The sequence below is a fragment of the Pteropus alecto genome, unplaced genomic scaffold, assembly GCF_000325575.1.
Source record: "Pteropus alecto unplaced genomic scaffold, ASM32557v1 scaffold213, whole genome shotgun sequence".
Classification (NCBI taxonomy): domain Eukaryota; kingdom Metazoa; phylum Chordata; class Mammalia; order Chiroptera; family Pteropodidae; genus Pteropus; species Pteropus alecto.
The window spans coordinates 5,286,556-5,309,848 of record NW_006434829.1 but is presented as its reverse complement, the minus strand read 5'-3'; the positions used below and the strand labels follow the sequence as shown (position 1 = coordinate 5,309,848).

General features: G+C 40.1%; 2 protein-coding genes and 1 pseudogene across 4 annotated transcripts in view; 2 read left to right on the top strand and 1 right to left on the bottom strand.

Annotated features, from left to right (window-relative positions):
* The window catches only part of ANAPC5 (anaphase promoting complex subunit 5), a 32,954-nt gene extending 13,762 nt beyond the window's left edge, over positions 1 to 19,192 (bottom strand). Inside the window, exons 1-8 of one of the 2 annotated variants that reach the window (XM_006910015.2) lie at positions 18,866 to 19,192; positions 16,206 to 16,285; positions 15,403 to 15,512; positions 14,391 to 14,583; positions 8,194 to 8,260; positions 5,002 to 5,103; positions 3,825 to 4,015; positions 490 to 571 (exon numbers count right to left, since the gene is read on the bottom strand). In XM_006910015.2, coding sequence (XP_006910077.1) covers positions 490 to 571; positions 3,825 to 4,015; positions 5,002 to 5,103; positions 8,194 to 8,260; positions 14,391 to 14,583; positions 15,403 to 15,512; positions 16,206 to 16,285; positions 18,866 to 19,072 — 1,032 coding nt within the window. In that variant the 5' untranslated portion in view covers positions 19,073 to 19,192. The remainder of the gene's footprint in view (positions 1 to 489; positions 572 to 3,824; positions 4,016 to 5,001; positions 5,104 to 8,193; positions 8,261 to 14,390; positions 14,584 to 15,402; positions 15,513 to 16,205; positions 16,286 to 18,865) is intronic. The other variant, XM_025045461.1, reaches the window with a different exon arrangement.
* LOC112478408 lies at positions 9,944 to 10,062 on the top strand (annotated as a pseudogene).
* Positions 19,193 to 19,291: 99 nt separating the features above from the next.
* RNF34 (ring finger protein 34) overlaps positions 19,292 to 23,293 on the top strand; it is a 32,544-nt gene continuing 28,542 nt past the window's right edge. Inside the window, exons 1-2 of one of the 2 annotated variants that reach the window (XM_006910012.3) lie at positions 19,292 to 19,389; positions 19,618 to 19,702. The gene's annotated coding sequence lies outside the window, so the exon portion shown is untranslated. The remainder of the gene's footprint in view (positions 19,390 to 19,617; positions 19,703 to 23,293) is intronic. The other variant, XM_006910014.3, reaches the window with a different exon arrangement.

The following is a 23,293-nucleotide window of genomic DNA, read 5'->3' as shown; positions in this document are numbered from 1 at the left end:
GAAACCTATCAAACACACAAAAACTCCCAAGACAAATAAACCAGTCACTGATCTTCTCCTGATAGCAGTGAGTGGCAAATGTTCCAGAAAAAAGCACGAAACCCCCATATGGCCTTTTATTGAGAAAATGAGATTCTCAGGTGATTCTACTTGCACTTGGTGATTATCCTTTTACAGGACAACGTTGCATCCAGCTACGAGGTGTGGTACACACCTTTTGTTAATGCTGACGTTTAATGTGATAGTTTCCCATGGCAAGATGTACTAAAATCTGTAGATAAGAAATGCCACCAAAGCAAAACAGATGTCATAAATTAAGAGAGATAAATAAATATGGGCTGCCTTTCCTGAATTACTGCGACTACCTAACTAGTTTCCCGTCACTGCTAAGGACCTTTGCTCCAACTACAAAACAACCCAATTTGAACAGGGCCTTCCGAAGTCCACCTCACTCATGCACAGAATCCCCAAGGCAGGGGGTGGCCTCACCAAGCAATGCTGGAGACACACGTGATCGTTGGACTCCTGGGCAATCCTAATCGCCTCCTGCAGGGCAAGCTCTGCCTGTTGACTGATGACAGAACGAACGTTCATCTCATTAACAATCACAAAATGCACAAGCAACAAACGGTAGCAGAACGTCATCTGTGCTGTACTTTATCCGAGTATAGGCCTTTGGGTTGGAAGCTGTAACTATGGGATTATTCCCTCACGGGCACTCCCCTCCCCCAGCAGCAAGAAACATTAACAGAGGAAATACAGAACACGCTCCTTCTGAGGTGGATTTCTACCAAAAGGGGCATCGAGGATCAGCTTTACCTGATCTCCACTCCTAAGAGTTTTATTTTAGCGGTCTACGGCTGAGGGGAAGGGCGAGGAAGGAAACACAGTGTTTTACTTTTCATTGCATTCCCTTCTGCATTATTTGAATTTTTTTTTTACTATGGCATTTGATACTTTATAATTTTTTCAAAACTAGTTTTTAAAAGGATTTTGAGGATTATCCACTTGTGAAATTTTTTTTCCTGCTCATGTGGTTCCCCTCCATCTGGGATGTCTCTCCCAACTTCTCAACTTCGGTGGAAATTCAGCCAAATATTCTTGGCTCCACTGAACTCTCACTTCTGAGAATTCCCATGGAAATGCTATCCATACCCCACTCTGTAATGTGTAATTAAATACTACTGTGTATCACCTTCTTCATTTAACCTGCGTTAATTTTATTTTTTAACTAGTTTATAAATCTGTAGAGAACATGAGTAACGTCTTAAACTTCGCATTTCTCAATGGCAAGTCACAGAAGAGAAGTCCTACCAATGCTGGGTCACTGAGGATCTCAAAATAAATGCTATGGGTATCACTTATTTATATGATGAAAACCAAACAAATGATATGTTAGAAAAAAGGCTTTTGGGAGAACTGCATGCTAAAACAGGACTAAAGAGAGGCTACTTTTCCCAGGTAGGAAGAAAAGGTAGTTTATCAACACAGAAACTTCAGGTCAGGCAAATCCTCAAAGGACCTTATGGTTTTCCACTGCTGCTAAGTAGAAACACCTCTGATAAAAATTTTCAGCAACAGGGCAAGAAGCAAAATGCTTATAATACCTGAAATGCACTGGCTATCTACTGTTTTCAAAATGCCAGAGCAGAAAGGTCTGTTGCCTCTAAACAACAGCTTCCTATATCATTCAAGTAAAAGCCAAAGTCCACATTGGGCCTACAGGACCCTAAATGCCCTGACCCCTGCAATCTCTATGCCTTTGTCTTCTTCTATTTCCCTGTTAGAGCACTCTAACCGTACCACTTGCTCCCCCTCAGACGCTAAGTAAACTACTGCCTCAGGGCCTTTGCACTTGCTGTTCCAGCTGACAGATCACTCACCGCCTCAATTCCTTTACATCTCAGAGGTCAGGGAGGGCAGACTATGGAAGTGCGAGATCTGTGCGTACAGCTGGAGGAAGCGTGTTCCTCATGAAATCGACGGCATCTCCGTCATCGCTCTCTAATCCGTATCCTGATCTACTACGACTCGATATATGTTTAGTGCTACTTCTTTATCCCTCCCGCTGTAAGCTCTATGAAAACAGGGGCTTTTTCCTCTGTTCTCACTATTATATTCCCCGCACCTAAAACAGTGCCTAGTACACAGTACATGTGCAATAAACTCTCAAGATTTTCAAGAAATCGCCACAATCCTATTAGCTAGTCACAAAGGCTTAGGCAGGACCATAGTGCCAAGACAGGAAACAAAGACAAGACCTGAGTAAATCAGGAATTAGTTACCAATGAAATTCCATGCAATTAGCTGCCTATCCATTGATAATACTGTAAAAATAAAGAAATTCTGTACATCAACAGGTTACTTGTATCTAGAAGGCTGTATACAAATTTCCAAACCCCAGGGGAAGCTGTTTTGAACACTGAAATAGGTCATTGGTAAATATTACAAATGGTGTTGCTCTTTATCATGAGCACACACAAAAAAGGAAAGGCTCTGATTAAGAGGTTATTAAAGCTAGGCAGACAAAAAGAAGTTGATTATTAAAAGACAGTATCGGATCTCACAAAGTCATGGAGTTTGCAGCATCCTCGAACACCACTGGGCGCATCTACAGACCTGCTGCCTCAGCGGCCTTAATGATGTCCCTGGTCTAGGCTTCGGAACGGCACTGGCACCTTTCTCAAAGGATTCTGCCGCGGAAACGGCGTCCTCGTAAGGAGGGAGAATATTTTGCCCCTTCACTTGCACTGACCACCTCTCACTGATCTCCTAGTGGTCACGAACTCAATCAACTAAGCCCTTTTCACACAGCCTTGTAGTACATGAAGATGCCGGACACGTGCTTAGCTAAATCATTTTTCTTCAGGCTAAACAGTCTCCCAACTTTCCCATATAGTTTATATGGTATGGCTCTGAATGCCTCCGAGACCAGCTTGTCAATGTCCCTTTTAAAATGTGACGACCAGAAGTTAACAGAACTTCCTGGGTGTTGCCTGGGCCATACAGGAAGGGGAAGAACTCTCAATTCTTGAACTCTGGTCTTTCTTTTTCCATCACTACCCCCTCGAGTCTCTATTCGAAGATGCCTATAGCAGAAACCACATTCCTCTCAAATGGAAAAAAGCCACAGGAGATGGGGAGACTCTTTGAATCAGTAATTTCTTAACTTTTTCATTATTCACATTATTTCGTGGTTTCCAAAATAGCTTCCATGTTTTGAAAGATGTTTTCCACTTAACTCTATTTACCAAATAATTGGTCAATTTTCCTATTTTTATTCATTAAAATCATAGGCATACCTTAGCAATGACGTAAGCCAAGTGTCACCTGACTGAGCTGCCTGAATTCCATCTAAAAGCACAAACATGTGACTTTTAATAAGCCAGTGCAGTCTTTTACCAAGTAAAGGCACAACAACTTCCTTTCGGCTTTTTGAAATACTTAAAATAGCTTTTGCATCCCCATTATTAACTCCAAAAAGTCCTTCTGGGACTCTCTGGCCTAATGACCTAGTTTCCTTTTCATTCAACGGCTGTTGTTCTTAGAAGTAATCGGAGGCCCCGGACGAGGGCAGCCCTGTGGCACAGCGGCACCAGGGGGCAGGCTGTTTAAGCAGAAGGTTTTCGTGAACTTCCGTCCAGGGGAAAAGCCTCCCTTTTGGAAGTTATTGACAAGTCCAGATCAAACAGCCTGCTTCCTTCCTTTCTTTTCTTCTTCTCTTTCTTCTTTTTAATACAGAATTTAAAAAAAATTTCCATCTCAATTAACATTTGAGAGTCATTGTCTTCAATTTCCGCATGGATACAAACCCATGAACTTACTAGTGTCCGAAGCGGCAGTGCAGGGCGGCCAGGTTCAGGGCGGCGTACCTCAAGCTCCGGCCATAGCCCTCTTCCCCGTTACTTTTGCTTTCGGCTCCAGTAAGAATCAAGCGGTCGAAATAATGCAGGAGGCTGTGAGTTGAACTGAAAACATCCTGGACCCGGAGGTTGTTTAAGTAGCTCAGATAATGCTAAAACAAGAAGCAATCCACACATTGTAAACATGCCGCTTCCTCTTGTGTAAGACTAATTCAGAGTTCCAACGGCTGCACATGCCCGTGTGTCCCCCACCCTTCTAACAAGATGGTCATAGTTTAGGTTCGTTTTTTTCCCCATAAGCAGAAAAAACAGAAAAACAGGTTCAAGATACAATTGTTTGTTTCCTCCCAGAGGGAGTCCCCAAATGAAAAACAGGAGTTCCATTAGAATTTGTGACAGTGTTTTATCCTAAATATACATGCACTATGTCACTGGTTATACTAGGTGATACGTGAGGGTGGAGGGGAAGCTCACCTCACTCAGGTATTAAGGAATAACACAAGTTCAAAAATAAAGATTTTAAAACCTAAATTCATATAAAAATTATAAAATTATTTTTTCTAAATGTCCAAGTTCAAACAGTGAGACTTTTACTAGTTTATTAAATTCATTATCTTTTATTTTGAAAACGTTTTCATTTTGTTTAATCACTGAATTAAACTTCCCTCCAAACAGGCAGATTCCAGTTACTAGGGAGCAAAACAGTTATTTTTCTACCTGTGGATAAAGCCAGACATCAAATCCAGGTACTATTAAGAAAGTTATCCGGGAAAAAAATCCATTGAGGAATGGTATTATTTGAACTTAAAAAACAAAACAAAACAAAAACCACACTGACAAAAACAGAGAAAGGAAAGAATTTTTAGGCCAAATTTTTTAAAAAGTTAGTCTACTCTATCGTCTGTCCGTAATTCACAACGTCAGAGAGAAAAGGACACGTTCGACTGAAGAAACCCTACTGGCACAAGGGTGGGCGGGAGTGGCAGCAACCCAGGCTTGGCTGCTGACTTGCCCACGACAGGATTTCTCTCCAAGATCTTGGGCCAACAGGCCTATCCTTGTTTGCAAGGCAACTCAACAGGAAGAGGAGCCTTGTCATTCCTTTTCAACTCAGCAACAAATTCTGGAAAAGACTCACCGCTTCAGCAAAATCAGGGTTAAATTTCAACAAATTGTTCAATTCCTTCTGCAAAGAAGCTGGAGTGAGGGCTTTGGTCTCATCATTCTTTAACAAAGAAGCCTGAAATTTAAAAATGACAACTCAGTAGAAAGAAATGACCAATGAACATATGGAAATGTTATACTAAATAGCATCATCTCATTATTTTCTTTTCTGCAGCTACTCTCTCTTCTTGACCATAAGGAACATGGTTCCCTCTTCCTGCACCAGTAAGTCTCCCAGACATCGCTCCCCGTCCACACACTCCTCCCATGCAAACCCCTGCTAATCCCTCGGGCACCAATTTAGAGAGAACTGCTCCTATCACTCTGTAGCCTAGATAAGGTCCTATAAGCTCCTAGTGCTCCCACAAGCCCCCTCCACTAACCCTTCCTACAGTACTTACCAAGCTAGAGTGAAAGGGCCAGTTTAACCCCACCCACAAACCGAAAGCACCCTCAGGCAGGCAGTGTGTATCACAGCGCCCCCAAAGGGCCTCATGGCTCCCAGTTGCGCTACTCCTGGTTATTTACTTCATATGGGTGGTATCAGCAACAATTATATAAAATATGTAGAAAACCAGTTCCAAATTAAATATTAGTACTTGACTGGGCTATAGACACTACTTCAATTCTACCTAGACAAATTTTTTCTCTATAAGTAATAATTTCTGCAAGTAATTTTGTTTTAATTCATTATGTCATTAAAGAAGATTCCAAAAATATGAACGAGCATACAAAAAACAAAAATCTGTAATCCCTCCACCAGAAATAACACTATTAATTCTTCAGTGAATCTTATTCCAGTGTCTTTTTTCTATGTGCATATATGCATGTACATACATATGCGTGTATACATACATATATATATATCGTTTTTAACAAAATTAGAACACCTAACTTCCTACTCTTTTCATTTAATAGTATATTACAAACTATCTCATCAAATAGTCTTTGAAAATGATTTTTAAAACAAAAATATTAACCTTTTGTCACATTTACTGCAAATACTTACCCCATTTTGTTGTATGCTTTTTAATTTTGTTAAAACATGTTCTGATGTGCAGACATTTAAAATTTTTATGCTGAAAAATCAAATAATCTCCTACGTGTTTCTTCCACAGCTTTTATGTTTAGAAAGTCTTTCCTCATCCAGAGATCAGTTAAAACTTAATATGTAGTTCCATCTAGTTTAATTACAGCTTTAAGTATTTACATTTTACCCCCTTTAATCCACCTGTAATATATTGAGGAATGAAGATGAGGTGAGGATCAGCCATATTTTCTCCTCTATAGTTAATCAATTGTCTAGACAGTTTTTCTAAACTGTCTGAAATTCATCTGTAGGGGTGTTTCTATCACTTTTATCTAGATCTAAACATTACATCTTTCTGCAGAAAAAAATTTAAGAACAAAATTAGGGAAAATAGGAAAGTCGAGCACAGAAATAAAAATTCTATGCTTGAAAATAAGAGAAAAATGTTCAGCTTATGTTACTGAGAAAATGAAAAAGTATGGCTGAAAAACACCAGCAAAAAAATGTTTGGGGTGGGACTACGCCAAATTGAAAAGGTTTTGTACAGCAAAGGAAACCATCAACAAAACAAAAAGACAACCAACTGGAAGAAGATATTCGCTAATGATACATTTTATAAGGCGTTAATATCCAAAATTTATAAAGAACTTATATAACTCAACAACAATAAAAAACAAACAATCCAATTAAAAAATAAGCAGAAGACCTGAACAGATATTTCTCCAAAGAGGAAATACAGATGGCTAACAGACATATGAAAAGATGCTCAAGGTTCCTAATCATTAGAGAAATGCAAATTAAAACCGCAATGAGACATCACCTCACATCTGTCAGAATGGCCATCATCAATAAATCAAAAAACAGAAGGTGTTGGCGAGGATGCGGAGAAAAAGGAACCCTCATACATTGTTGGTAGAATTGCAAATTAGTACAGCCACTATGGAAAACAGTATGGAAGTTCCTCAAAAAATTAAACATGGATATACCCTTTGACCCAGCAATTGCACTTCTAGGTATTTATCCAAAGAAAACCAAAACAATAATTCATAAAGATCTATGCACTCCAATATTCATGGCTGCACAATTTACAATAGCCAAGATATGGAAGCAACCTAAATGCCCATCAACAGACGACTAGATAAAGAAATTATGGTTCATATATACAATGAAATATTACTCAGCCATTAAAAAAAAAATGACATCCTATCATTTGCAATGAAATGGATGGACCTAGAGGTTATTATGTTGAGTGAAATAAGTCAGACAGAGAAAGATAGGTACCATATGATTTCACTCATATGTGGTAGCTGAGGAACAAAAGAACAAACTAATCAAAAATAGACTCACAAATATAGTAGACAATTTGGTGATGGACAGAGGGACGGGGGTTTGGGAGGCTGAGAGAATGGGGTGAAGGATTAAACAAGTACAAATTAGTAGTTGATAGTTGAGTACGGGGAGCACGGAAGGAGGAATGCAGTCAGCATTAACATGATGGCTAAGTGGAAGGCCCGGGGAGGGAGGGAGCAATTGGGGGGATCATTTTATAAACATTATAGATGTTTAACCAATGTGTTGTATACTTGAAACTAATTTAAATAAATACATTTATTAAAAAAAAATGTTTGGGGTAAAGCGTACTGATATCTGCAACTTAAAATGCATAAAAAAAAGAAAAGAAATGGCGGCTGGATAGAGGATAGGTAGACACGTGATAAACAGAGCAATATTACTTGTAGAATGTAGGAGATGGGTACATGGGTATTCACTGTACAAAGCTTTTCAACTTTTCTTTCTATTTGGAAATGTCCATAATAAAATAATAAAATATTGGAGAAAGGGAAGTAAGTTTTCTAAATCACATGTTTGGGGCTGTGTTAGTTGCACACCATTACTAAATAAACCTGCATTATAACTTTAATAGAAAAATAAAATTACTCACAAAATAGGAAGAGACACATAGCAACATCTGCATTATTAGTGAAGAAAAGAGGACCAAGAGTAAGGGACAATACAGATTTGCCAATAAACCTACTAAATGGGTTTAAAAAATAAACCATCATAACAGGCATATGTCATGACATACAATGTCACACGATTAAAAAGAAAGTTCAGGATAAATTAGAGTTGACATACCTGTTGAGAAAGAAAAAATTCTGCTTGTTTTTGGGACAGTGGCCCACTGCAAGATACCTCCTCTTCTCTAGAAAAAATAAAAATAATATAAAGAATTACACCAATGCTTAAAAGTCAAATAGAATCCTTATCAGAAGAGTTCAAAACTTTTAAAATTAATTCTCTCTCCTCAAGAATAGAAAAGACATACTTAAAAAGTGATGTTGAATGACCTGCCAAAGTTCAAACGATGTAATTATGGACAGATATAGGTCTACATTCTACACAGCTCTCAGCGTGAGCTTCCTAAAATGCGTATCTATCAAGCCATCCCCAATTTAAAGCCCTTCAGTAGTATCCCCTCACCTTCCAAAATAAAGTGCACGCTGCTCAGCAGGGCAGGTGCGATGCTTCACGAGTGGTCCTACCTCCTGACTCTCTCCTTTGCCTTCTCTTTCTCACCTCAACCCCAGCCACGATGAACTCCTTACAGGTCCCCGATCATGACAAGATGCCCCCACTGCTTCCTCAGCCTGCAGGACCCATTTTCTCACCCACTGTTGGACTGTTGCACACCACCCATCACTGAAGATTACCTCAAGTGTCACATCCTCCAAGAATCTCTCCTGAAATCTCTCATTTGAGCTCCCACTGTCTCCTAGAGATGCTTATCACACACTACGTATTGCTGAGCTTGGTGCATTTACACGGGCACTTAGAGTCTGGGAAATGAATGAACAAAGCGTTTCCGACTCCATGCTGTAGATACAAGATGGCACTATATTCAAGAGCAGGAAAAAGAGGCTTCACCTAAGAAATAACCATTTGCCTGGAAGTTTAGATTACACAGAACCAATGAACAAGAAACGTACTAATATAAATCTAGACTTGACAAATTTATACGTGCACAATATAAAAGTATTATTCTGAGGGCAAAGTATGAATATTACCCTTTTACAGATGACTGAAGAAATAGCTTCTCTATATAGGATTACAATAAGTGTAAAAATCAATATTTACTCCTACATAAATATTTATATAAGCACTGTGTCTAATACAGCAGTTCTCAAGCTGTCTCATGCAAATGATATGTAAGCAGGTATTCAAAAATAATGTTTCTGAGGTTAAATAATTTGGGGAAAGTTGCATACTCTATTTTGCTTTGAGATTAGTGATGCACATTAGAGAAATTCAACACAAACTTTATTTACTTTTGTTTAATGTACCATTTCCCAAACTCATTTGTACAAAGAATGCTTTCCTTACATCTCTAAAGAAGCACTAGTATTCCATAGAAAACACTTGGGGAAGAGCTGCTTTAGTATCCTCTTGGTTTTATTTCCAGTAAATATGACCTAACAATCCCCAAGGCAGTGTATCAGCTTCTGCAATTATTGGAGCTGCCAAGAACCAGCCCCGACCCAGGTCTAAAAGACCAGTAATACAACAGCGACCTAGAGGGAAAAGGAAAAAATTCACAGGCCAAGTCCTCAAATGGAAAACAGTGAAGTACTTGGGCAATAAGAATGACAATCTGTCCAAGTGCTTTACTTATTTAAATCCTTTCCAAAAAGAGATTTGGGGTAACTCATAATAAAGGACATAGGAGCAACAAGTTAACACCAACAAAAAAATCAGAATCACACAGAGTAAAATTGCTACAAATGAAGGCAAATAGTTATTATAAATCGAATTGGCTTTGGCTTCCATGGTGTCAACCGTGGCCAACGGGAACAAGTTTGGGATGAGCAAATAAAAATATCATGGCCCAGTCTACGACCATGGCACCCTGAACAAGCCCAATTTCGTCTGATCTTGGAAGCTAAGCAGGGTCGGGCCTGGTTAGTACATGGATGGGAGACCACCTAGGAAGATCAGGTGCTGTAGGCATAAAAAAAATACATATATATTGTGGCCCAAACATCTTTTACTGACTCCTCCTTTGCTCCTGCAGGGCCTCACAAATGCATGCAGGAGAAAGTAACTCTTAAGAAGCCACAGAAGTATTCAGTTTAGGAAAAGGGCTCAAGTATACCTGTTATCAGCTGGACAGAATTTTAGACTTACTAGTGCTATAAATGAAGAGCATTCGCCCTGGGTCCATGGATGGGCTTTAAGGAGTCCATGTACTTTGTAAAACTACAAGCAAAGTTTGCATGGATGAGCATTTTTTAATGTGGAAATAGTACATGGCTTAAATCTACCATTATAATTGAAAATTTAAAAATATAACATAGGATTGATCAATTAACAAAGTTTTTTGGTTTTGTTTTTTTGAATACTTGCAATGCATGAAACACTAGTCAAGGTCAGGGGGAGGGGAATACAACACCTTAATGGGCTTACAGTCTTGGTGAAGGCTAAGACTGGCCATGTGAAAAGATGGCAGCAAACAGAAAAAGCCAAGGATGAATATAAATTCTGTACTTAGAAAAGGGAGAAATCATTGCAGCTAGAGTGGTTGAGGAACTTGAAAATTGGGAAGGAGTGGGGAAATGACAAGGAAAGAAGGTATTCCAAGAAAAGAAAACAAAAGAGGCAGAATGGGAAAAGGCTGGGGGAAGGATCCAAGCTGAGAGCAGAGGGTAAGGTCAGAAAGGTCAGCTGCGGGAGGCCCCAAACACCAGGCTGGGAGACTGAGCAGGGCAGTGCAGGACGAAAACAGGGGAGGGGAGGGACCGAGACAGAGAACAGTTCCTAAACATCCATGAGCCCACGAGGACCTGAGCCCTGCCAAGGTGTGCGACCAGAGCAGGTGACCCAGCCCCTCCTCCCCGGCCTTATGCACTCAGGCCACACTGTCCTCCCTCCATCTCTCCAGTTCGTCAGCCTGTCCTGTCTCGGGAGCTGTGTCTGCCGTGTGCTCGCTCTGGCAACTCTTCTCAGGGCAGCTACCTTCATCACCCAGCTCCCAGTCTTAGAGAGGCCGTCCCTAGCAGCACCCCAGTTGCTCTTTATCCTTGTGTCTCATTTTATCTCTTTATTGCACTGACTCCCTGAAATCACACTACTTATTTAGTTACCTCTCTATTATCTGAGAGATAACCCCACATAATCCGACGAGGAAAGAGACTCTGCCCTCTTCACTGACAGCGTAGCACCTAACATAGTCCCTGGCACACAGGAAACACTCAATAAGACAAATATATCTATCGGATATATTTAATGTTTTGGGGAGATTTATATTAAATCACTGGCAAGTGAAGAAATATCAGAGAATTTCTACTTTTGTTGGGTCCTTTTAGAAGCACAGAGATGTAGTTCCAGCAGCTTGCAGACTAGCAGCCTCCACAGCACCCACACGTGATGTAACGCTATGAGCTTGACGTGTCACCACAGGACGCACAGCTGCCCCTTAGCAGCAAGGAGCAAACAAAACTGAAGCTGAGTTTCAGTTTGCACTTTCTTACGTAATTGGATTTTAAACACACCTGCTAAGCATTTGTTGACTGAATATTTATTCCCTCTCTTCCAAATTAATAGTTGGATTCCCATTTTCAAATAGGAATAATTTCATTGTAAGATGAGAGATTTGCAAGCTATGTAATATTATTTTCGCCTTTAATATTTTAATAAAAATTCTAGGAAAAAATTGAAAGGGCGAAAGTGAGCAGCTTCTCATAATGCAATAAAACATCAGAAAAGATCACAAAAAGAAAAACGTGAAATTTTCCTTTTTAAAAGAATGAAGAAATATATGTAAATACATCTTGTAAAATAAAAAATATCCCATAACAAGTAAAATAATTTCTTTCTGGACAAAGAATTATACTACTTAATTCAAATAACATTTAAATAATATATTTCTTTCATTTCAGTGATGAAACACAGTCTACTACGTGTGCACTATTTTCTGAAACCATATACCTTAACACACAGATGGATTACACATAAATGAATTCTTAGAATAGGATAGAAACAAAAAGATGCAGTTAGACCTAATTAAATCAGATTAATTTAGGAGAAAGCCAAACCATAATAATAAAAACGTGAATTTAACTTTTCGGAATAAGTGACATTCTGCTATTTTAAGCACATAAAGTAGCTAGAACAAGGACTGCTGCCTGGAAGCCTTCCTTAGGGGACTTAACTGAAGGAGAAATTAGAGAACGATCGTGAATGTTTGTTGAATGTTTACTGCATACTAGGCACAGTTCTAAACACTTCATATGGACTTATCATTTAGTTCTCACATCAACCCCAAGGTGAGATCTCCCTCATTCTGCAGATGGGGAAACCGAAGCACAGAGAGGGTGAGTAACTGGCCCAAGGTCTCACAAGGAATAAGGGAAGAAGCCAGAATTCAAATCCAGGGGTCTGACTCCAGAGCCAGACCCTTTAACCCGCACTGCACTGCCTTTCCAAGAGACAAGAAGCATTTGGAAGCAACTCGAAGCGAGTGAGCTTCTGGAAGTAGTTAGTGGTACTATAATCTTGTTCTGAGTATGCGCTGAACAAATCACGTAGCAGTAAAAACACCACTCCTAGGAATGCATTCTCTACACACAGTGGCTCCCCACCTTCCAAGGGGCTTGGCCAGCCTGCTAAGGACGGGTCGGGATGACTTAAATCAGAGCCCTGAGCACACCGGATTGCAACTGTTCATGTGACAACCTTCCTCACCATACTGTCGGCTCCTTGAGATATGGGGAAACACACACACACACACACACACACACACACACACACACACACACACACACGTTTTTCACTCCAAGTACAAGTAGTTTATTCGGGAGGTGATCCCAGGCAACAACTGGGGAGTGAAGTGAGACAGCGAAAGGAAGGAAATCAATGAAAAGTGTGTCATGGGGCCAGTTACCAGTGTGGGCTGATAGACCATAAATTTTGATCTCCTGCATTTCTTCCTCTGACACATATTTACAGGCACGTTCTATGAGTCAGACACTGTACCAAGCGCTGGGGAAAATGTGAAACAAGACAGAAAGGGTCTTAGCTCTGACGGAGTGCAAAGGCAGAGGACACAGATACAAACAAGCAAGCAAACGTAAAAAGTTACTTACTGATGAAAGCCATGAAGAAAATAAAGAAGCTGAAAATATTTAGGATGGAGGTTCCTTCAGATATGCGGTTAGGGAAGGCCTGTGTGAGGACATGGGCGTGAGATCTGAACGGCGAAAGGGAACAAGCCAGGTGAGAAGCCAGGGAAGCGCATGCCAGGCTGCCTGAGGCAGAAATCAGCTTGGGAGACTCAAGAACTGAAAGCAAGCCGAGTAGTGAGGCTGCTGAGAGCGAAGGGAGAGTAAGGAGAAAAGGCGGGGAAGGTGACAGGGCTGTGCAGACCATGCAGGCACCAGGCCGTGGTCGGCCTGGATTTCTGTCTGAATTGCAAGGTCAGTGAGGGTTTGGGGCAGAAGAGTGCCATGGTGTGATTTATATCTGCAGAGGTTCCCACGGGGCTCCCTACAGATTGTCGGGAGACAGGAGTGGAGGCAAGGAGACCAGTTAGGACACTAGAGGTCATCCAGGAAAGAGTCAGGGGGTGGCAGGGGCCATGGGGAGAAGTGAACTAATCCCGGACGCGCTGTGGAGGAAGGACTGCCTGGACCGGCTGGAGGACTGGCTACCGTCAGGGCACAGGGGAGGCGGGAGCAAGGCCACTCCTGGGGTTCGCGCCTGAACGACCAGGTGGGCAGCAGCACCACATCCCCAGGGCACTGAATTAATCAATTGTTAATTTAATTTACTCAGAAGTCCTGAATACTATCAGTCAGGGTCCCAGCAGAAAGCAAATGGCACGTTCGAATAGGGTAACCTGAAAAGAGTTTACTAAAGGACCACTTACAGGAATAGGGGCAGGGGACGGAGAAACCATAAGGGACAATACAGTGCCTGAGGCTGGTAAGAGTGAGGCACCTTACACACCGGGCCTGGGACATCTTCCTAGTTACTGGACCCCAGAGGATTACAGAGAGGGCCACCTGATAGAAGCTGTGGCCTTAAAGCCGGCCCACCAGTGAATCAGTGCCCTGACACAATCCTCCCTGGACCCCTGGATTTCCCACCAGTGCATCCCACTCAGAAGTCAGGGGGCCAGGAGCCCAATGATGTAGCCCATCGGGGTCATCTTCCTGGATCTGCAGGGGCAGGAAGATGCCGGCCAGCCGGCACAAGAACTCTGAACGAATGGGGATTTACCGCACCCGTAATTGTGCTATTTCGCAAGAGGGGATCCCTGTCAGAAAAACCCAGGTTACCTTATAGATACATCAAGTTCTTCTTTTTCCATTTTTCTTTCACCCTCTTCTCTGCCAGTCAGTTCCATATCAGCGTCCTCCACTGGCTTTTTCTCACCATTTTGGAAGTACTGTTGAAGGGCAGTGTATAGTTTAAACACCTGACTGAAAGAAAGCTTACTGTAGGCCAAGATCATGTGACGCAGAAATAAACCTACAAAATAAGACACAGACAAGGCGAAGGCATTAAATGAAATCAGGCTACACAAATTTGATGACTGTTGCAATTCTTCCTTCAAAAGAATCAAAAAGAGACATTTGCAGTTGCTATTCCCTCTGCCTAGAATGTTCTTCTCCCATCCTTTACAAATCTGGTTTCTTCTTATTCAGGGCTCAGTCCTCCCACCCACACTCCACCATCTTTATCCACCCAACATATTTTTTCATGGCTGTTATAACTATCTGAAATTATCTTTTACCATCCTATCAGAATGTAATCTCCATAAAAAGAAGATCCATGTCGATTTTGTAAGTCCATATTCTGGTACATAAGAGATTAATAAATAACGTGTCGAATTACAAAGGCTAGCAGACAAAAAAGCCAGATGGATGAAGCAGAAATATAAAGCTAATAGAAAGGCATCAAGATATTTCATGTAACCCCTCACCTTATAAACTGTATCAATAACACATTCTGACCTATCTCTCTTTCTAAAAGTTTAGCTGGTGACCCTGACTTAGAATTGTACAATGCAGAGAAGTGATCCAGAGGACTGTAAGAAAGAGCTGAGAAACTCCAAAAAGCCCCCTGGACCAGGCTTATTCCTTGACTATTATAGACAAAACAGGAGATGTTTTTCCATTAGACAATTATTTAAACATAGATCAAAATGGCAAGGCAATATATACAAACTAAAACATGTCTAACACCCCCACTGTGTTTGTTCAGATATAAGAGTAATGACAGATGTGATTTAGAAAGCTGCTCATTTCAATGAAAATATTCTCTGCTCTCCTTGGAAGAGCTTCATACCTACTACACTTGTTTTGTGAACCTCTGGTTCAGTTCCGGAAAAAGAATCTGAAAGGTCATCAAAAAATTGTTCCATATCCTTCAATTCGCCTTCGGCCATCAGTTTGATTCTGAATGAGAAAATTGAAGTACGTATTTTAGCATGGCCCTTTGAACATCTTCCCAGATTTCACATTCCACAATTATCAAAATAAATATATTTTAAAAGCAATGCAGAGATTCATATGAGATGGTGGCACATAAAACAAACTTGATAACCTATAATGTCACTCCCATATTCTGAAAAGTATCATCGCTGATGTTTTCTTGATCATAAAATTTGTCAAAGTAACACATCGCAGTAAAAATAGAATACTCTGCAACAGCTAAAAAGAGATAGATCCAGACAGAAAAATACATTTTAAAGCAGTATGTTTAATATTAACTATTTTTCCAAAAACAAAGAAAAATTAAAGTACTTAGGAAAACAATCTAGAATAAAGCTACGTTTTAATTATGTGCCCTTTTCTAACTTTCATCTATTTTGACATCTTTTCATATATACAGAAAATGAACTGACGTGGTTCCATAGTGTAGCAGTTAGCACGTCTGCTTTACACACAGAAGGTCCCAGGTTCATGCCCCAGTGGAGCCACGGTCCATGGTCCATGGCCAAGCCACCCTGAACAAGCTCAATGTCTGATCTTGGAAGTTAAGCAGGGTCAGGCCTGGTTAGTAGTACTTGGATGGCAGACCACCTAGGAAGACCAGGTGCTGTAGGCATAAATAATAATAAAATTAAAAAAAAAAAAAATGAATTTTACCTGATCTGTACTGAATTTGCTAGCTGAGGACAAGATTCTTCGATTAACTTGTATAGTTTTGACAGTGTAATATCTGGGCCCTGGGTAAAGAAGAAAGGGAGGTTATGGGTAAATTTTAAAGAGCTGTAGAATGATAAACAGCTGCAAACATGAATTCACTTATCAACGTCTGCTTTAACAATGACTCAAACATTAAATCTCAAATCAGGAAGGGGGGAAAAAACCTATCCATCTAAAATGCTAAAGTAATACCAGACATTCACATAGCATTCTTGTTTAGTCAGTAGAATGGCTTAAAATGGGGGAAAAAAGCATAGGATCTGTAGTCCAAAGATCTACCATTCCCTCCTCCTTAGTTTTGTAATCGCAGGGAAGTTGTAGCCTCCCCGAGCCCTATGTCAGTAAAATGGAGATAATAATCATCGTCCTCGGTTGTGGCAAAGATTAAGATACTGTAAAGTGCTCTGCAAACTGGAAAAACTACACAAACACAGGTTTCCCATTTTCATTAATGTAATCTCATTTAACGTTTCCCAAAACCTTGTAAGGTAGGCAGACATACTGTGTACCCAAGTTCAACTAAGGTACCATTAGAGAGAGAGTATGCAACCTCAGTTATCAAGAAGACTACAATCTAATTGAGATTTAAACTAAAAACAATTTTTTTTTGGAGAATAAGTTGACAGTATATATGCCATATTTCGATGTAGATAACCAGCAATTACACTCCTACGGAAGGTATGTTCAGTATGCATTGATTGAAATAAACAAAAACTGAAAAGAACCTATGTCCATCAATAATTAATTTATAATAAATTATAAATTTTAATATTAAAATTATGATTCTTTTCTGTGGAATACAATGCAGCCATTAAAAAGAATGAAACAGATCTAGTCACATGTGCTGACATGGAAAGATCTCCAAGACTTGTTAAATGAAAGAAACAAGCTGCAGGACAGAAGTAGCAATTGTGTAAAAAAAAAAAAAAAAATTTAAGCAAAGTTAAAAGGATACTTATAATCAGATGCATCTACCTATTTATATACACATACATATAGCCAAAGGTCCAGAAAGATCCATTCTTAACTGTTACTCAATAGTTAAGTGAATGAATGTTAACAGTGATAATCTCAAAAGGGAAAAGATTGGAGGGCATGAAGAACCATAAGCTTTCACTCATCAATTTTAGTATCATCTGAAGTTTCTAATTTTTGAAGCCAACTAATAAGTAAAGCGGTTGGGATCTGATTGGGACCTTACTAGACGAATTCTACATAAACTTTGATTAAAACTATATAGTAGTTAGCCAGGTAAAGAACCAGAAAAGAGAATTCAAGACAGAAAAAAACAGCATGAGCAAAGGCAGAAAGGTGTGTGTTAAGACACCAGAATTACTGCTTTCTTTCTTCTATTTACCAAATTTTTTCGTATTATGATTTTTATTTGACTAATGAGGAAAATGCAATTATAATAATAGTAATGAAGAAAGTACTGGGAGCTACAAATTATAGAGAACCCACTCCTTTTATTTAACTAACTGGGAAGACACTTAACTTCTGTGTCCTCAGTACCCCTACTCTCCCAAACAAACACAGGTGATGAATTTAAAAAGCCCTTTATGAACAATATTGACTTGCAAGAATGCAACTCATGGATTCTAATTTTATTAGATTTATCTCTTCAGATACTATAATTTGAGGGCCCAGGACCTCAGATCGTTGTTTCTGCCACCACTGTTCCTTTAAAGACAGTTGCTCATTCTTCAAGCTCCAGCTTAACACTGGGCTTACTCTAAGAAGTCTTCCCCATTCACCACAAAAAGGTATGCCCCATTTCGCTAGTTCCACATATTTATTTAAAAACTATACTGGGCTCCCCGGAAACAAGAATGAACAAAAACAGGATAAAACTCTGCCCTCAGGGGTTATAGCCTAGTGAGGGAGAGATGTCAGTCATATAATCACACAATAAATGGAAAAACAACTGATATAAGGAAAGGTACACCACCTAGAAAATAAAATGAAAACAGTTAACACTGAGCATTTACTATGTGCCACACACTGTAAAGAGCTTCCCATGAATCTTCTAATTTAATACAGCCACCCCACGACACATTTTTTATTAATGTTCCCATTTTATAGAAACCAGAGACCCAAATAGGCTAGGGAACTTGCCTGAGTAGCATTGCTAGTAAGTGGTAGAGCTACAACCTGAGTCTGCAAAATGGAAGAAAACATGTAAAATGCTTAGCACACAGTAAGTGTTCAATCGATGTTCGCTGTTAGTTTTATGCCATTATTACTACTTATTAAGGTCCTCTAGGATACGGAGCCTGTATGATTCATCCGTCTCCAATGTGTAGCCCTATTTTACAGAAGACGGAGGGTCTGAGAAAGTAAGTCTTCCATCAGTCACTCAGCTCACAAATGATAGCCAGATAAGAGCCTGCAAAAAAAAAAAGTATATAAAGCGCATGGCTCATCGTAAGCACTCATTACGTGTTAGCTGGCTGTATTAACTATATTTATGTGCAGCCCTCCAGGACTGAAAAGGTAATCTAATGAACTCCTATAGCCCCAAGCCCACATAGATGTCCGGCACAAAGTAGGTGCTCAGTAAAGGTTTGCTGAAAGAGCGGGAGCCGGCGGGGGCCCCTCACCTGCAGCAGTGGCAGGAGCAGCTGGTTGAGCCTCCGCCGCTCCATGAGGCTGACCGCAGCCTCGCCCGTGCGGCCCATCTCGTTCAGCAGCACCAGCACCGCGATCTTATACGGCGTCACCCAGTCCTTGATGCCGAACACGTTGGCGTGCACCACCCCATTGGTCATCATGGGGTTGAAGTAGAGGCTCTCGTGGACGCTGGCCATGGCGCCCCGAGACTAAACCCAGGGTCCCGGAGGCCACTAACGCCCAAGTTCCGGCGCAGGGAACATCACGACTTGCTATACGTCCGGCCCGCCGACACCGTATCCCAGGAAACGGACTTCGCGCTCGCGGTATACCGTCGGCCAATCAGAGAAGCAGAGCAAAGCACATGGGAGGGCTACAGCCAATCAGAATATCCAGGAGTGCTGCGAGTTGGAGGCGGGGCGACAAAAGCGCTGCACCTAAAAACTGAGTCCCTACAAAAACACTTACGAAAGGAGAGACGTTCCCGAGCGACTTTAACTAGCATGGAATGAAAGTGAGTCCACGGTTGGGGGCCGGGGCTGAACGACTTGGGGGCTGCTGTTTGTTCATTTAATTTGAAAACAATTAAAATCGAATTTTAAAAAAGATTGTGTTTAAAAGCAGCGAAATTAAATTTGCACCTTTAATTTTGTATTTGCTTTCATTATGTTAATATTTAAACTCAGAGTTTGGATTTTCATTTACCTCTTTTAAGACGTGAATAAACATTTTTTTCCCTCAGATTTCACAAATGCCATTTGGAGACAGCCAGGTCAGGTTGCAAATGCCTTTGTATCCTTACGTGAAATAGAAGATACATCAGTGTGGTGAGTCTCTGTTGCCTTTCTAATAAACTACAAAGTCCGTAGTCTGGCATTCATAGCCATCCATAATCAGTCGCCAGACGTTATTTCAAAAAGATTTTTAACAACTCTCATTCATTTGTACCTCTCTCAAGACACTTCTCTATAGCCTGAATTATATTAATAATGATTTGCTTTCCGTACTAGACTGTATGAAAGAAACCATCTACACACACGCATACACTGTGCCTAGTACCTTTTTGTTGTTTCAATCACTGTTCAATGAATAGTGAATGACTATGTGGTTTTTAAGTTCACAAAAACAAACAAGGAGGCAGATACATATAGACTACGTAACTGTGCCAGAAAAGAAGGCATTGATAGCTTGGAATAAAAAGCCTAACTTTCATATCTTGAGAACTCTGTACATTTTAGACATACAATTACATATATTTTAGACATACAACTTGGTATGTTTTACCACATACAATTCTTATGTAACTCTTTTATTTGTAAAAGGGGAAACTGGCTTTTTGCAGGAAATTTAATACTTCTTTCTTTGCCTCACTTTATACTTGTACTTCCCCCCTTTTTAATGAAAAACCATGCTTAAAATTTCACAGCTCTTTGACGATCTTTTTGCATAGTGGGTATAGCACAAAAAAGGTTTGGCAAAGGGTATTTGTGGAATAAACTTCTAGTCAACTTTGAAATCCTGAATTGAAACACTTTACTGACTGTAAAGAGAAAAGTATTTTTTATAAAATCCTAAATAATAATTTTACTCTAAATTGGTAAGGATTTCAAGTCATTCATTCATTTATTGAATAAATATATGACGAGCTACTACTGTGTTCAATGCCCTGTTCTAGGTGCTGGAAATAAAATGGAGTGAACTTCTAGACCAGAAGTTGCAAACTGATGACCTCTGAACCAAATGTAGTCCATTTGATGTGTTATATTTACTTTGCATAGTGTTTGCCAACATTTAACAATTGAGAAATTTCAGCTCCCCCCCACCCAAATCTATATTTCCAGCTCCACTTAAAAAATTAGAAAATTTGGCAACATGGTTTATTCCTATGTAGTCATAATTGACTGGCTATAAGTAGCAAGAGCCAGTTTTATTCAGGGCATGACATCCCCAAATCACTGCAGTTGTGGCCATTCATCACTCTTAAAAGGCAGCTCGTGTCACCCATTTACTTTGCTTTACCCACTCACCCAGCATTTGAGTTAGAAAGTCCTGTGTTAGCCCCTTCCATTTGTATATATCTGATTTTAAGAACATGACTAAATATTATCAAAATCCTGAAGTCATTTGAACTCTTAGGGTGTTACTCCATCATCTGCTTAGAGATTATGTGACTGTTTCCATAGCACTTTGTTCAAACCTCGTTTATTACATGTATGATTTTATATCAGTGACTTAGAGAAGTAGCTACCTCCTCAGATGGACTGTGAGTGCCTTAAGGGCAGGAACCAGGTTTTGTTTTTTTTAGTCTTTGCAGCATTAATTTCTTTCTTTTTTTTTTCCTGCTGCTTTGGGGTGAAATGCTCAAAAAATATCAATTAAGTCCATGTGGTCTAGTGTGTCATTTAAGGCTGCTGTTTCCTTGTTGATTTTCTGTCTGGAAGATCTGTCCATTGGCGTTGATGGGATGTTAAAGTTCCCTACTATGACTGTATTACAGTCGATCTCTTCCTTTATGTTGGTCAGTATTTACATATTTAGATGCTCCTGTGTTGGGTACATAAGTGTTTACTAGGGTTATGTCCTCTTGTTGAATTGATCCCTTTATCATGTAATGTCCTTCTTTGTCTCTTAGGATAGCCTTTGGTATGTACTCAATTATTGCCAAGATTTCTTTGTCAGCTGTGTTTCAAATCCTTAAAATTCACTCCACAAATATTTTCGAGTACCTATGCCAGATATTGTGCCAAGTCCTAGAGTTAATATATTAACAGCAGTTAATATACAAACTAGTTATTTGACCTCATAGAGAAAAAAAGGTAGCATAAAACACAAGTCAAAAATCCCTTCGAAGAATCGGCCTATCTCCAAGAGACTAAGAAGGACCTGCTGTTATAAACATATGGTTGGTCTCTCCTACTTTTAACGGTGAAAACTTAATGCTGATCTCCTTCACCTTTTACATTTCAAATCAGCCCTCCAACCCAATAAAAGAGCAGGGATTTATAACGTTTACTGGACTTTGGTTTATTTATTTTGTCCTCCCCACAAATGTGTCGTCTTTAATTTGAGCAAAGTTACAGAACATGCTCCTCTGAATATAGGGATGGGCATATGGCCCTAGGAGAGCCAATCAGATCCTTCTCTGGGATTGCTCTATACACTTTAGAGAAAGAAGAGCCATCTTTCTCTAAAGATTTTTAGGCCAGGCTGTCGATGCCTATTCCCTACTGTCAAGAGGAAGACTACTTGTCGGAAGAGAGAACAAGGCCAATTTGCAAAGAAAAACAGAATCCAGCAGAACTGAGGTTGGGAAGAGAGAGAAATAGACAGCTCTGGTCCATTGAGTTCTGTTTCTATCTTGAGACCGTAGTTTTTGTAGCTTTTTCTTCGGCTGTATTGGCTTGCCTAGCACATAATTCCGCAACCACAGCAATTAGCAAATACTTATTGGTTTAGTTTCAGGTTTTGTTTTGTTTTTTGCTTTTTGCTTTAGCCTGATCAAGGTTTTGGCTCTTGTAACCAAAGTCATCTTTATTAATATATAATTGAAAGCACTGAAAGCAGTTCATCCTGCCAGAACAGTTTAGTCCCCAGAAAGATCTTCAGGCTCCTTGATTGTTCCTATATGAGCCTTTATCTCATCTTATGTTTTATTCAGCGACTGACCCCTTTCTCCCCAAGTACTCTCCTGCCCATCAGAAAAGATGATTCACATATAGTCATGATTGATGAAACAAGAAGAAAGTTGAGAGTCAGAACCCCCAGGTTCTAGTCTTGTCCGTGTAACTAACTAGCTCTGTGGTTCACTCTGTGAGCCACTTCGTCGTCCCTGGAACTTGAGTCAGTCGCATTAACAAAGAAAGTTGGGGGTTGGATGACGTGTTAAGTCCTCTGCGGTAACAACTCCAATGAGTTGTTACTCTTTATTTTCATTCAAACAATTTTTAATGGTGGTAAGTAACACAAAACATAAAAATTGACCATTTTAACCACTTGAAGTGTACAGTTCAGTGGCATTAAGTACATTTACAACGATGTGCGACATTCATTACTATCTAGTGCCGGAACTTTTTCATCACCCCAAAAAGAAAACATATGCGTTAGCGATAACTCCCCATTCATCATATGATGGTATTAGTGAGGTTTGGAGAAACTGGCAGTTTCACATACTCCTGGAAGGAATATAAGTTGGTAGAGCCCTTAGTAGGAAAGAGAAGCCACTCTAAATGTTTCAAACAGAGGGGACCTTGTACAGACAGTTGGCTCTACAGGCGATAGAAAATCTGAGACGCCAACCAGGAGATAGAAATTAGCAATAACAAGAAGATGCTATCATTCCCAGGACAGAAGGGACCAGGAAAAGAGGTGGTTACCAGAGCCCAGGGGCCTCTGGGTGGGAGCTGGAGCTGTGGGCAAAT